A 16,392-nucleotide genomic window follows, 5' to 3' on the forward strand; every position below is an offset into this window, starting at 1 on the left:
AGGAAGTTAATGATTCAGATGAAATTGTGGATGAAGAACCAATGCTGACTGGAAATCTTGAAGATTTCGAAGATCAACTAGAATTGGAAGGGTTTGTCGAATCTAACGATGAAGAAATGCATTTCAGAGACAAAAACTAATGGAAAAGTGATTAAAAATCAAGATAAACATCAAGATTGGAAGATTAACTATTTTTAAAATATTATAATTAATAACGTAATCAGAATAAAGTACCTATTCAATAGTACGATTTACATGTATATTTATATTTTATGAGATTTTCTATGACATGAATGTAAATAGAATTCAATAAATAAAATTCTGAACTGAATAAAATTGCAGCAATCACATTTTTTTGACTAAATTGTACATAATGCTTACAAAAAAACTCGAATTCAAGTTTTTTTCGAATATTTGCATTTTCTGAAGGCATTTACTTTAGTAATGTATATTTTTTTTACACCAATAGAAAGTAGAGATTTCAACGAACAAAAAGCACACCGACTTTTTGAAAAAAGCTGATGTTTTGATGCGAAAATTTTCGACTGAAAATTAGGGTGCTTTTTTGATATTAAGTCAAAATAAGGTGAAAAAAATATATATTTCAAATAAAATAAATTACATAAAAAGGTAAGTTTTCATAAAATTTCGTAGACATTTTTTTTGAAAAAGATCATAAAACCAAAAAATAAATTTTGGGGTTATGTGAAAAAATTCTAAATACAAAAGTTGTAGACCTTTTTATTAATTACAACTTTGCCATTTGACTTTTTTCCATAGGACTTGTAGTTTTGGCGAAAATCGAGATAAACCATTTTTCCTTTCATTTTTATCATATTCCCCTCATTTTCTAATGAATTTCATCCTAATGTTATTTTTTTTCACTTTTTACCATTTTTGAAGGCTTCAGTCCTGGTCTATGAGGTCACTAACCAAACAGCAGTATGCCTGGGATTCGATTCAGATCCATACATGCAGATGGACTGCATGTATGGAATCTTCATCTAAAAAAAAAAGATTGTTAACTAGTAACATCTCCATTTAGTAAAGAAATAAATTAAATTGAATGAATTTAAATTATTGAAAGTATGAAAGATTTCGAATTTGATTGAGCGTGCCATTTGCCAATATTGAAAACCTACAGAAGAGCAACATTGATGACAGAGGCAGGATGTAACATTAGTGAACAATGACTGGATAAAAAGTTATGTTGAATTGGATTTGGTACCTAGAGTATTTTAAATAAAATTGAATACGGAATATTTGAGTGCTTGAAACCACGGAAAAAAAAATGGAGGAGAATATATGCAAAATCAAACACATGATGGAAAACTTGACTCTTTTCAAATAAATGGACTGTTCGTTTTCATTCAACATTTCATAAAATATGTTTTATTAAAACGTAATTTTTTTTTATATAAATTGAAGTGAATTATAATTTCCATGGTTTGGATAATTATGTATTTCTATAACCTAGTGGTGCTCAACTATTCAAATTCTTCTTTTTTATATTGAGTTTTCCTCAACCTACGACTTTTGAAAATATCCCAGACGAAGAGCACCGGTGTCGTGTAACAAAAAAGTTTACAATAGTTTCTATTTATTTCATCTATCGACTCTTTATTTTCTTTATAGTTATGTGATCAATTCGTTGTTTCTGTCATCGTACACTAGGAAGTTTTGTTAAATTTTGGGTATCAATAAATGTGACATCGTTAAACCTATTTGTCTCAATCACAACCAGATAGATAAATGGGTATGCTCTAATGTGAGCTGTAGTTTCGACTGAAATCACGATTTTTATGATTTTGGGTGTACATTATATCAAAATTTTGGTAAAATAAATATTTCTGAGTAATACAATGCATCATAAAATATTTGTAGGACCTTTTCAATGAGTGTGTAGCCAGAAAAGCGTAAGTACCGATTCTATTTTCACATTAGATCATGGAAGCAGAGCAAATGTTTTTCACTGGTCGCAGCCTCCTAAACTTATTTTTTACAAAAAAAAAACTTCACAGCATGTAAATATTCACTAAAATAGGACATTCTTATGTGAAATGAATTGTTGAATCCAAAAATGTAACATACAGGGGGTTCCGATTTGAAATTCCTAAGTTGGAAAAGTGAATATGCTACAAAAATATTTTCGATACAATCAATTGTGATACGAACCGTCAAAATCCCACATTAATACCAGGAGAGGCTTCAAAGTTATAGGCACAAGCCTGAATCGGTTTGTATCCGGTATAGTGCTTCTCTCAGAAATTCTCTTAGGAAAATTAATTTGGATAAACAATCTGGTTTGCAAATGAGGTTGTGTCTTATTTGCTTAATGTGTTGTTCAATATATTTACTCGGTTGATTGAAAAACACTTTCAGGCTTTCCAGAAATTCATTTAACGAGATGAGGCTAGATATCGTTTCGTTGTTCATCTTACTGAACATTTTTGCACATTCTACGAAGTGATGAAAAGTAGATGTGAATTGACATATATTGGTATCTTAGATTATGTATGCATATGCATTAATGTTTACTCCGATTTTTTTATAATACTTTTGAGAATCTAGAATTATCGGCGGTGTTTATCAACATGTCTACGTTTTTTAGTTTGTGTGTGTTTATTGCCTGCTGTACATCATTTCATATGATATTTCCAAATATCAAAGTGAAATAAAAATCTATCTCAAAAACATCAAAATCCAGTCGTCATGTAGACCCTTTCTGTAAATCCATAGAATGTTATTTAAATAGTTAATATCTCTTCTTTCAGTTGGGTGTCCAAAAACTCCACTAGTGCACCTTGATATTGTCAGAATATTTTTATATGAAACTAAAGAGAGGATGAAATTATTTTCCCTATTTTTTTATTGATAAATTGTGATGAATTGTGCCCACTAAATGCAATTAGAAATGTTCACGTTGGACACAATCCTAATATATAGAACGTGGGTTCAAACCCCAGATGAAGCATTTATTCTATTCTATGGAGTAGGAAGAAAAAATTAAGTAATCAATTGTTCTTCAGTATGTGAATCACAAAACATTTTCTATTTTCTACTTTAGTATATTTTTAATATATATTAGTACTTCGTTAATTAACAATATCCGTAAATAACATTTGTTTTAGCGTCATAATTTCATTTCTAACTCATATTACTGATTAGCCCAATAGATTAACTATCAAATTTCACTGTTCTACATATTTTAATTAAACCCTTTCTTTAATTTCATTCATTCTTGTAGGGTAAATATCTAGACAATATAACTGTGGAAAACTTAACTTTTTACATTTACCTTCTACAGTTTCATAGTTACGCCTATGCAAATTATGTTTGAAAGGAAAGAAATTAGTAACAACACAAAACTAGTTATAAAGTGTGCTGATTACGGAAAAAATAAATTGAGGTACGGGAAAAAGTTGAATATGAAAATTGTAGGTAATATAAAGATCTATTTATATATAACTTTTGTATGAATCATTTTTTCACATAAATACAACTTCAAAATTTCCGAAAAAAGTCTGATATGCTCAATATTATTATCGAAATATTCAGTTCAACATTTAATTTTGATATTCTGAATACATTCCGAAAAACATCTCATCCTAAACATAAACTATCCAATTGCAGAAAATAAGTTTTTTTTGCGAAATTATCAGTTGCCTTTTTTCTCGTTTGATTATCTACTTTTATATGGTACAAAAGAAAAGTAACATTATTATGAAAACATCTGACATAAAATATTAATAAATGAAAAATCCTGATTTAAAGAATTTTCCCAAATGATTGGATTATCAACTACTTTAATATCAAGATATTGCAGAAAACATTATTTCTTCTCAGAATATTATTAAATAATAGGTTTCAAATGGTTGCAAACTAGACCCAAAAAAAAAAATAAAAGATGTAAGTGATAAAACTGTGGTGGAACTAGTTTTGTGCCATTTGCTCATTTCCAATTTGGTGAAAAACTTGACTCTCTGCATACCTAAACACTGTATTCAAGATTTTATGTTTAAAAAAATATGAAAAACGACAAAAGTTATTTTCTGATAGATTTTCCAAAGTAGTGTTATTTATTTTTCATGCTATTTTAAAATACATAAAAAACTGTTTTCAACACATGTGTATTTTAGGTATTTTTTTAGGTTTTGAATCAATGTAAAATGTTAAACTGAATATTTTGATTGAAAAAATTACAGCATTTCGTGAATAGTGAAAGGTAAGTCTGCCCCAAATATAGGAAATGCGCCACTGAAATCAATGAAGTCGCCCCGAAGACAATTAATTTTTATTGTTGTTTTTATTTTATTTTTATCGTTGTTTTAATAAAACTGTAATAATAGAAAAAACCGAATGACATTTGTAGATCCATACATTATCTACAATTTCCGTATATACATTTTTCACTAGTAGGTTTACTTCCCCACGAAATCGTGAAACACAATTTTCCACCCCTTAAATTCGGCCAATTTCATCTCTCATATATTGGATATATTTTGAATTATTTTTCCTATCATAAACATAATATTTTCTAGATATTTCACCCGTTGTTCCTTGTTTTTGGACGATGTTGTCTCAGTTTTACTTGAAAACTCCATGATGGATATCGTTCGTCCTGATAATTGTGAAACCTACATCAGGTTTATGAGCTTGAATCTGACTGAAGGTGAGGAATTATTAGTTTCAATGAATTATGTTCTCTGTTTTTCCACGACGTATTCAATCTCTTGCAGTACAAGGGAAATCCTTTGCCGTAGGTGGTAATTTAGTACTTGTAAAAAAGTTATGCCGTTATGCCGCTGGAGACTTGATGAATCCGGCCTCTGATTTCATTTCCTTGAAGAAGGAACCGAAGGTGAATTCTTTGTAAGGTCTTCGACGTTATAAATAAAGCGTTAGAAATAAAGCGGCTTTGAGGTGGTCATTTTGCTGGATAGGTTCCAGGTCACTTTGTTCGGTATAAAAATCGAGTATAGTTCAAATTTCGCTCGGAAAGTTGCCTTCAAAAAATGCTCCACCTCCTGCATTTTCATTGTCAGTGTGACCATACAGAGAAGTGGATGCGGTTTCCTGAATTTCTTCGATAGCATACAATGGGCTCATTTACCAAATTTTTTTATTTCATTATTTGAAAGTTTATGTTGCAAATAGTACATCTGCAAAAAAACTAATTTTCACTCTTTATCTTCCCCTTCAAATTAATAGTTGAAACGGGGAGTGGTCAAACTTGACACATCAGCCGTCAGTGCTGGCGGATAAGCGAAATACATACGTGTACTGAAGCCGTAGAGAGCAAGTTGTGTGTTGTTTACTGCAGTGTATCAACTGCGTGAATATGTAACACGTGGTGTTTTCAAACCAGTCAGCAAATGAAACAAAATCCGACGATGGCAGCGATTCATAATCTCCAACTACAGGCCCGGTTGTCACCGCTCGAAGCTCATTGCTTAGTGTGATGTCAGGATGTACTGCGGGCGATATCACATTTTCAATTGCTCTTGCTCAGTTGTTAATTGACATTAAAACCGGAAAATTTTGTAGGATACTTGGGAGATGATTTACTTTCATAATATATTGTTAAAATCTGGAGGAAATTTACTGGCGATACGACTGTTCAAGGGAACAAAGGCAACTGTAATGACTCGCTATATGATTCACCAGCATCGTCGATATCGAGTTGTATAACTAATAAGTGAATAATAGACAGTCTTGAAATAAACCGGGAACAGTGAGGATCGTGTATCATTTTTGAAAAGTTTATAAGTTTGTATTTATAAGTTTATAGAGCAGCGGTGGGATAGAACTCTCTTCTACCGAGTGCATAGTGTTCGTGGTTCATCAGTGATTTTGTGCTACTAATTAACGTATAAATTAGTCATACGGTTGTGTTCTTTTGTTCACCAGAGTGTGTGGAACTGTAAGTACACTACTTGAACTAATTTAGGCTCGTCTACGATGATTGTTGCCAAACTCTAAAGGTCTAATTAACGTATAAATTAGTCACCTGAGTGTGTGGAACTGTGAGTACAAAACTAAACTAACTAAGGCTCGTCTACGATGATTGTTGCCAAAATCTTAAGGTCTAATTAACGTAACAATTAGCCGAACGTGTATATATTTGCAGTTCTTCGTGGTAGCGATAATCATAGCGTTAGGTATCGTTATTATTAACTATATTATTTACTCGTTATTGGTGGGAAAGTTTTCAGTCAATGTATAGACTGAGTGTTATTTTTCCGAGTTTAATCATTAGTTCACATATTAGATTTACAATATATTGATTAGTGTTTAGTGGTTCTACGAAGGGTTTTCAGTCAACGTATAGACTGAGTGTTGATTTTTTGGATTAAATTAATTGCTCACATATCAGGTATATTGATCATTGCAGACTAATTAAGGTATAAATTAGTCATAGTCTTTTTCTGCGTTGATATCTAGTATTGACGTTACTGGGTTTGAAGAAATGGGTCGATCAAGATCTGGTTCTCGGAGTTCAAGCGAAAGTTCTAGCGATGACGATGGCCGCAAACATAATGGAAACCGTCGTCTACAACGCAGTGACTCGCGTGTACGATCTGCAGTACACGTTGTAGATTCGACTGTTCGCTCCACTATTAGAAGCTCTACGCCACCACTCCCTCGCGATAATGTGCAACGGTTAGAATCACTGGTAGAAAGGCTCATCGAATATGAAGTTTCGTCAAGACCGAGCACCAGTAAGGTTTTTGTCAAACCAGAGTGTATCCCAGAATTCAAACCAGGAAATCCTAACCTGAGTTGTACCAAGTGGATCGAGAAGATAGAACAATTGGGAAGAGTGAATTGTTGGAACGAGCACACGAAAATATTCCACATGCAGAGCCGCCTAAGTGGATTAGCTCGAAAATGGTACGACAACTTGAGCTCGTACGAGTTGAGCTGGAATGAATGGAAAACTCTACTTCTGAAATCGTTTCCAGAGCACCAAGATTACGCGACGTCTCTTAGGAAACTCCTCAACCGACGGAAGTTGCCTTCGGAAGGATGGGAAGAGTACTATTTCGATAAGATGGATATGATTAACGCTTGCGAAATCAAACCAAAACATGCAGTTTCGTGTCTTATTGATGGAATTGACAATCCAACAATCCAAGTTGGAGCGAGAGCTGGACGCTATGAAACACCTGATGCTCTCTATGCAGAATTTCTTTCGTCTCTTAACCAAGAGGCTGATTCTTCATACTCTCCTCACCCTACCTCAAATCCCGTACCGTCTAGGAAGCGACTCCACTCAGATGACCGACGAAAAGCTAGAAGCCCGTTTAAGAAGTTCAGGAGTAACACGAAAGAACAGCGGTGTTACAATTGCAAACAACCTGGGCACTTCTCGAACAATTGTCCTAAACCTAAACTGGAGTGTTCCAAATGCAAGCGATTGGGTCACTTAGAGAAGGATTGCAGGCGACATTTCAAAATACAGATCGCGGAGTTCAAGAAACAATGTCACAACGACGAATACTTCTTCGACTGCAGAATAAACGGAATGCCGTCCAAGGCTTACGTCGACACTGGTTGTGGTGCTATGCTGATTAGAGAGGAACAAGCGCGCGAACTGAAACTAAAGATTAATGCCAGCTCTGTAACGATAACAGGGTACGGTGCATCAAAAGTTTCTGTTTTAGGGGAGACAGAGTTCACCATAGAATTAGACAATGCAGAGGCTAACGTAAAAGCTTTTGTAGTACCAAATGCAGCTCAAGAGGTGTCTGTTATGGTGGGTCAACCTTTCCTAAGCTTGCCACATGTTGTAATGATAGTGGCAGAGGGAAAAGTGCGAATACTCTCTTCGAGCGACGACATAAACGAGGTGCTTCAGTCAGCCCCGAGGAAAATACCATTATGGGCCAAGGAGACCGTCGTTGTCCCACCTAAGACTACTGCAATGATCGCTGTTACGTCACGAAATGCCGTGAATGGAGAAGTCTACGATCAGTGCCAAATCGAGAGCATTATATAGGAGAATGCATCACACAAGGCGAAGATGGCTTTGTGTCCCTCACGAACATCTCTCAACGAGAAATTGAGGTGAGTACGAAACATATTTTAGTACGAAGTGTACAGTGTTTCGAAGATAAATCCTGTTTTGCAATTAATAATAATTCAGTGGTGATAAATGACCAAAAACTGTTTAGACAAACCGATTTGATTTATAATGAAAATCTCACGTCAGAGCAGGCAAAACGTTTGCTTGATTTAATAAATAGGTTCAGATGTTGCTTTGCCCAACATACCGGGGAATTAGGAAAAACGGATCTACTCAAAATGTCCATACACCTCACCGACAACAAGCCAGTGGTCTATCGTCCATACCGGCTTTCGCATTCGAAGCGTGAACAGGTAAAGAAGATAGTGGACGATTTGTTGGAAAACGAAATAATTCGCGAATCGCAGTCACCATATTCTAGCCCTATATTGCTTGTTAAAAAGAAAAATGGTGAACATCGAATGTGTGTGGATTACAGAGCACTTAATTCGAAAACCGTCAAAGATAGGTTCCCTCTCCCACACACAGATGATTTCCTAGAAAAACTCAAGGGGTGTAAGTTCTTCACTAGCTTGGATTTAGCATCCGGCTATCATCAGATAGCTATAGAAGAGTCATCAGTGGAAAAAACTGCTTTCATAACACCTGATGGCCATTATGAGTACCTCAGGGTCCCCTTCGGCTTATGCAATGCTCCAGCAGTATTTCAACGTACCGTCAATAAGGTTTTAGGAAATCTACGCTACGGCAATCTTATCGTTTACATGGACGATATACTGATTCCTTCCAACGATTTTGAATCGGGCCTTCTCAGTCTGGAGAAGATATTCGATGCCCTGAAATCCGCAAGTTTAACATTGAGACTCGCTAAGTGCCAATTTTTCCTAGAAAAAGTTGAATACCTTGGACACGAAATTTGTCAAATGGGCGTTCAACCTGGAAGAAGAAAAATCGAAGCTGTGGAGAAGTATCCATGTCCCACGGACATCAAAACGGTAAGACAATTTTTAGGTTTGGCAGGATACTTCAGAAAATATATCCAAAACTTCGCAAGTATAGCCAGACCGTTAACCATGTTAACAAAAAAGGACGTAGTATTCTCTTGGGGATCAGATCAAATTAGAGCGTTCGAGACCCTTAAGGAAAAACTCATCACCAGACCATTACTGGCTATTTACGACCCAAAGCTAAGGACGGAAGTCCATACGGACGCATCGAAATGGGGGCTCGGAGGGATCCTTCTACAAGAACACGATGGGAAACTGCGACCAGTCATGTACTATTCCAGGCAGACAAGCAAGGAGGAACAACGGTATCACTCATATGAACTGGAAACCATTGCCGTTGTTAGCGCTCTGAAAAATTTCCGCATCTATTTGATAGGGATTACGTTCAAAATAGTTACAGATTGCAACGCCGTAAGAACGACATTCTGTAAAAGAGATATTGTACCTAGAATTGGAAGATGGTGGCTGGCGATACAAGAGTACACATTTGAGATAGAATATCGTCCCGGATCAAGAATGTCACATGCCGATGCACTGAGTAGGAATCCAATAGGTCAAATTCATTATCAAAATTTCGGTGTTATCGTGAATGAAGTAAATATTACCAACGAAGACTGGGTATTACATGCACAGATGATGGACGACAGATGCAAATATTTAATTGAAGTGTTGAACAAGCTGCCCGCAGACTACGAGGAACAACAAATTCACAAAGACTATTGTATCGAAAAAAGTCGGTTGTATAGAAAGTTACCCGATGGCAAGAAGTGGGTTGTACCAAAAGCTGCGAGACGGCAAGTTGTATTGCATTTCCATGACGGAGTGGGACACTTATCGTTCGAAAAGACCCTATCAGCGATATCCCAGTTATATTGGTTTCCTGGAATGAGAAGGTATGTCAAGAAATTCACAGACGCCTGTTTGCCATGCATATACAACAAGGAACCTGGGGGAAGACAGCCCGGATACCTGCATCCTATTGAAAAAGTGGCAGTACCATTCGATACGTTACACGTCGACCACTTAGGCCCTTTTGTAAAGTCGAAGAGAGGGAATCAATATCTCGTTGTGATAGTGGACTCCTTTACAAAATTCGTTTTCATGAAGGCTGTGCCATCCACCAAGACTCAACCACTCATATCGTTTTTGAAAAGTATAGTAGAGAACTTTGGAGTACCAAGAAGGATAATAAGCGACAGAGGAAGCTGTTTCACAAGCAAGGCATTTGAAAAGTACTGCCGAGAACTCAATATCAAACACGTCCTGAATGCTACCGCAACTCCCAGAGCAAATGGTCAGGTGGAACGATATAATAGAACGATTCTATCTTCACTTTCCACATCAACGGAAGATGAGGAAAGATGGGATATGAACGTCTCAAAAATAAAATGGGGACTGAATTCAACGAAGAATTCAGCGACGGGCAAGACGCCATATGAATTATTCTTCGGTTATCATCCGCGAGGAATAAAAAACGCGGTTCTAGACAACGAAATAGCTCTAGAACCCCAAGGAGATTGTAACTTAGACGAAACCAGAGCAAACGCAAAAGCTCGAATTGATAAGAGGCAACAATGCCAAAAGACAAAATTCGACGCGCGTCGTTCAGCTGGTAGGAACTTTAAAATTGGAGATCGAGTGCTGATCCGAACGATACGAACAAATAATAGTGGAAGAAGTAAGAAATTACTTCCCAAATATAGTGGGCCCTACGTTGTTGTTGAAGCATTGGACCACGATCGATACGTAGTGAAAGACCCTGACGGATCTTCTCGATCGCAGAGAAAATATCACGGGGTTGTTTCACTTGATAAGATGAAGGCCTTCAATGTACAAGTCAGTTCAGATTCTGACGAGGAGAATCTGACAACGAATAAGCGCTTATTTACGGAGAGTGAGGGGACCTAGTTAACAACGTATGCTAACTGGGACTCCTCCTGGGTGAGCATGTCTGACGGATATGTTACATGCTGTTGTTGTTGTTATTATTTGTTTCCTTCACTTGTGTTGATGCATCAACCCCTTGTGTTTTACTAGTCATGTGGGGTTTATTTTCAGCTAAGCGAGTATCCAGAGCAGACCACCTATGTTGATTTAAATGTGCATTCGTGCCACCACTTATTACTAAATTGTTGTTATTTCTCAGGTGATTGGATCGCGAGGACGCGGACAAGTGTAGCGTGGCCGACTGTTAAAATCTGGAGGAAATTTACTGGCGATACGACTGTTCAAGGGAACAAAGGCAACTGTAATGACTCGCTATATGATTCACCAGCATCGTCGATATCGAGTTGTATAACTAATAAGTGAATAATAGACAGTCTTGAAATAAACCGGGAACAGTGAGGATCGTGTATCATTTTTGAAAAGTTTATAAGTTTGTATTTATAAGTTTATAATATAATTTTCAATAAAAAACTAAATTGGGTGACCTTTTGTCATAATGGCAATACTTGCAAATTATAACGATTGTTATTAACACGACTGCCTTTGTGACGATTGGGTATTAGTCACTACGGATATCGTATGATTAACTGGGATCTGTATCAGATTAGAAAACAAGTATCCAGAAACACCAAGAATAATACTTATGAAATATTGAATATATAGTAAAACAAAATAAAAGCCTGGGTCTCTACGTTCTAAAGATAAGTTCCAACATTAGCAGGAAGAGTTCTGCAAAGCAACTCGGTACATTCTTTACGGATTTATACTCCTGGAATACTATAATTAAATTTGTGGTAGATTATATTCAAGTCTGCTATTTTCGTCTGCATATACATCCGCAAACCAAAATGGCGGGAAAACATCATATATTTATTTATACTCAAGCCAAATATTTCGCGTCAACAGAATGAAGCCGCTTTTTCCTGGAATAATATATCGCTTTGAGATGAGACTTGTTTTCAATCATCATACTATGGAAATATGAGCATTCCATACTTTATGTTATGTGTATTTCAACAATCATGCTTTTTTAATAGGAAGGTGAAGGTAAGTGCGGAAATACTTTCCGGCAGGTACAGTGATGAATGTGGACATTGAAACTATTATCTACTGACTATAATAAAAAAATCTGTTCAAATATCTACCATGTGAAACATTTCGTTATATAAAATAGCGGGTAGGTTACACGAAGTATTTTATCTGCCCATCAATTAGGACTAGTTTCCAAATTTGTTAGTATATCTTTATCACCACTTGAGTTTTTACAATAAGTAGGAAAACCCTTTTTGGGACTAAGTGTTTTATTGTTTTTCAAAATATTCGCCTTTTAAATTGATACACTTTTACATACGTTCAATACAATTTTCGCAACAGTTTTAATACCTCATTTCCCACTCTGAAATTGATTTAAGGACAAAACACAATCACTACAGGAAAATCCTTAAGGCGCTCTCAGAGCGGTGCCTGTGTGAAAATAGCCATTCAAATTGGATTTGAATTTCTGGAGGTTAAATCCATTTGGAAAAACGTTCTCAGGAGATTTATTCCATATAAACGCAGTTCTCCAGATAAAAGAATTCTTGAACAGTGAAGTTCAAGGTATACTGAGTTGAACCTCAAAACGATAAGCAGCCACAGTCCGTCGCGTATTTCTGATATGTACCGCTCTTGGTGGAATCAAATGTGTCAAGTCACTTGAACACGTCCCATGAAAGTATCTATAGAAGAGAGACAAATCTTCAACCTTTCTCCGATGTTCCGTAGGCTATGTTCCGTGTTAGGAATCACACGTTAAAAGGTAAGACCTCGTTAGTCCCCAGCTCGCACAAGTTTCTCAACTTCTGAGAGTTGTCGTTCGTATGGGGGCGACAGCTGATTAACGGAAAAACAGATTTTTTAAATAGATCAAGGTTGCACGCGATGTTCGCGTCTCCTATCAGAGGGATGGTTTTTTTCTGGATGAAATCCAGCAACTTCAGGGTATGTTTGGGGGCAGTGCTCCATACATGAGAACAATACTTTAAAGAAGGTCTGATATGAACTTCATAAAGCATCAAAAGTTGCTGGGGTGTGTACAGATTTCTGGTTAGGAACAGTATTCCAAGCTTTTGAGAAGCAGCCTTTGCAATTCCAGCGACGTGATTGTGCAAAAACATATTGGTGGCCATTTAAACCCCCAACAAACATATCGAAGCAGATAGCGAAATTGTCTGACCTGACATTATCATATCCGGTCCAGAGACATTTATCTTCTTGGAGAAAACCGATGCTTGGGCTTTTGTGGCATTAAATTGAACTTTCACCTCAATTCGAAATCACTTCTAGATCCTCATTAAGATATGCAACCTACTGCTGCCGATGAAGATGTGCCTCTGGAGCCGATGTCCTGTAATCCAAATGGAATGAGACAAGTGTGCTGTCGTCAGCAAAGCAATATATTGGATTTCTTGGTTTCTTTCAATAAGTAGTTGATATACAATAAAAAGAGGGTTGGAGACAATATGTATCCCTGGGAAACACCAGCGTTGATGGTGAAAATATTCGAGAGGTATCCATCGACGGCCACTTGCAGGGAACGTCGTTTCAGGAAGCTGAAGAGCCATGCACCTAACCTGTTTTTGGAAAGCTTCAACATCTTCTTGAGGAGGTTAAACGTACTGTGCATGCATTTTTTGTTATACATATGGGAAAAACCAGTAGTTAGGCGAAAAATCAGGAAAAGAGGCACAATGAAACATTCATTCAATGTATTTGTCCTTCAAATAAACAATTATTTGATGTGCTGTGTACTGAAATCATTATGAACCACGGATCGACGATATTTTAGGTTGTTTTGGCAAAGACCTTTGGCAAACAGATTATTGAACATCATTCTTTGATTCTCTAAAAGAATTGTGGCGACATGTCCCGTGAAACGGTTCATGAAATATAATCACGTTTCAGCATTTGAATCACTATTGAAGGATAAAATTCTGTAAACCAACTGTAAACAGTCTTGTCTGACGTTGCTTCACTCTTGAACATTCTATACAGACTGTCGAGTTATGTGTTTCCTAATACCGTAAAAAATATTCCAACGAAAACCCCCACGAGTTATTTTTGGGTGATGTAATGTGCACGCAGAACACCTTCATTTAGCTTGGTATAATCGCAACATAGTCTCACTGTGTCACACTTGTCCACGCATACTATAGATAGGATTTACCACTCACTGACATAAAACGCTCAAATCATTATGGCCATTCCTGTGGCTCGGTGATGTTTAATTCACTGGGAGGCGAAACATTCGCAAACGTTTCTATCTTGGGCACCACAGCCACCCCTGTTCTATTATCGGTCCGGAAGACATACTACTCTTTCTTTTTGCTTCGCTGCAACCGTCAACTCTGGCACAAGATGGATTCTCTTGAACTACGTGAGCTACGATATTGAAACGAAAAAGATTCGAAAACTTTTCGTGATTCGATACTCTCACTTTTAACTATTGTGAGTCACCGCTGCCACCATGTCGTATCATGCAAATCAAAATCATCAAAATGTTTACAAGCAAGTACTAAGACTCGTCGACATCAACCACCCTTGACCTGCCTCAAACGTAACAAAACTATAAATTCGTCAGCCATGGAGTATGTAAAGTTAGTTAGAACATCTTTTTGACACTTGCTCTCTTCAAACTTCACTATCAACTTATTACTCTGTCAATTTCTAAGCTGCCGCTGATTCTAGGGATAATGGAAATAGTTATTTACGGTTCTTATGGAGATTCTGTGAAACATGTTCTTCCTTACGAATCAGTAGATAGTTGTCCTGAAAATTTTTTGCCAAAAAAATTATCCTATCAAATTTGTCTATTTCTAGTCATGTGTGTCGAAATAACCAATGAAACCATCATTACACTGATAACTACCCATGGATAGTTTTCACGGGTAGTTATCACTTATGTCATGACATTGCTAAGCAACCAACACAATAAAGTTGTTAGACATTTCAGTAATTCAATTTATTTCGAAAATGTCACTTCCTCGCTTTGGTGTTCAAAATGATGCGGCAATTGACAAAATCATTGAAGAAAATACACCAAAAAATACTGTCAATAGTAAAAAATACACTTGGAAAATATTTATGGAGTTTTGTGACGCCAGAAAATATGAATTGGATGGAAATCGTACTCTCGAAGAGCTTGCATTAATACTCAAGGATTGGGCGATTAATATGAGAAAAAAGGATAGCACAGAGTTTAAGGAGGCTACTGTTAAAACCGTATGGAATATAACAAGCAAATTATTACAAGAAAAGTATTACAAGGAGTATAATATCATGCTAGACCCCTTTAAAAGTGTTGCATTCAAACAAGCGCGGAATGCACGCGACGCAGCACGAAGAAATTTACAAACAGATCCCACTAAACGCAAAACAAGCTCAGTACCATTAACTTCAAATGAAATGAGTAAAATTATAAACTTTTGGGATGAAAATACCCCTTTAGGACTTCTACGCAAATTTTATCACATAGCAGCGGTGGAATTGGCTTGGAGAGGTGGTGAAGGTGCTGCTTGCTTAGTTGATTATTTTCATATCGAAAAGGACAACAATGGATCTCCAACTAATAGGATAGAATATAATCCAATTTTCAGTAAAACCTGCCAAGGGGGTTCAAAGAACTGCGCCTCTAGCAAATGGTTAGTTCAAAATAGTGATAACAATGCTTGTCCTGTCAGATTATTCATTAAATTATTATCAAAACGAGGCACAAATATCAAGACAAATAGACTATTTTTAAGGCCAAATCGTCACTGGAAGACAGGAAGCGATAACTGGTATGACAATATGCCTCTGGGTAGAAATATAATCAACGGATGGACGAAATCTTCTGCTGAAGCAATTGGCTTGGATACGAAACAGAGGAAAATAACCAATCACTCTAATAGAGCAACTGCAGTCAGTCAACTAGCTAAGAGTGGAGTTCAAGAACAGCAATTGTTGAAAATTACTGGGCACAATAATGGAAATTCCATAAAACCTTATTTGAATATTGATCAGGAACATCATAACCAAATAATCAATAGTATGCGTGGAAACATCTATGCAGTAACCGAGGCAAATACAGCAAGATCAACGGAATATCATTATACGAATTGTTCTTTTAATAACTGTGTGTTCAATAAATAATTTTGTTCGAATTGCAAAAAATTTTCTCACCGAATATCCCTCGAACATTGATAAATAACTCATAATTTTATCACAACTTCCTCAAGCACGTTATTTTAGGTAACATCCCTCCGCCTTCGGCGTCGGGATGTTACCAAATAACGTGCTTTCGAAAACTGTGATAAAATTATTTCGTTAGTTATCAATGTCCTTGGGATATTATAGCTGAAAATCTAGAGAAGAAAATTGAATTGGATAATT

General features: G+C 36.4%; 2 protein-coding genes across 4 annotated transcripts in view; one reads left to right on the forward strand and one right to left on the reverse strand.

The window, feature by feature from the left end:
* Positions 1-16,392, reverse strand: part of Ypel (Yippee-like) — a 180,474-nt gene that overhangs the window by 82,351 nt on the left and 81,731 nt on the right. Inside the window, exon 2 of one of the 3 annotated variants that reach the window (XM_074181819.1) lies at positions 893-1,004. The exons of the other annotated variants lie outside the window; for them this stretch is intronic. The gene's annotated coding sequence lies outside the window, so the exon portion shown is untranslated. The remainder of the gene's footprint in view (positions 1-892; positions 1,005-16,392) is intronic. 3 annotated transcript variants of the gene reach the window in all.
* On the forward strand, positions 5,593-11,382 carry LOC141485324 (uncharacterized). The gene is made up of 2 exons (XM_074181816.1): positions 5,593-8,070; positions 11,183-11,382. Exon 1 carries the CDS (start codon positions 6,470-6,472, stop codon positions 8,000-8,002), a length of 1,533 nt encoding a protein of 510 aa, XP_074037917.1. The 5' UTR covers positions 5,593-6,469; the 3' UTR covers positions 8,003-8,070; positions 11,183-11,382.

This window comes from Leptinotarsa decemlineata, unplaced genomic scaffold (assembly GCF_025532065.1).
Source record: "Leptinotarsa decemlineata unplaced genomic scaffold, Ldec_3_MD MMD2_tig00026316_RagTag_RagTag, whole genome shotgun sequence".
Taxonomy (NCBI): domain Eukaryota; kingdom Metazoa; phylum Arthropoda; class Insecta; order Coleoptera; family Chrysomelidae; genus Leptinotarsa; species Leptinotarsa decemlineata.

Excerpts from the sequence above, each read along its gene's own strand:
- LOC141485324 (XM_074181816.1), top strand. The coding sequence starts at position 6,470 with ATGGGTCGATCAAGATCTGGTTCTCGGAGTTCAAGCGAAAGTTCTAGC.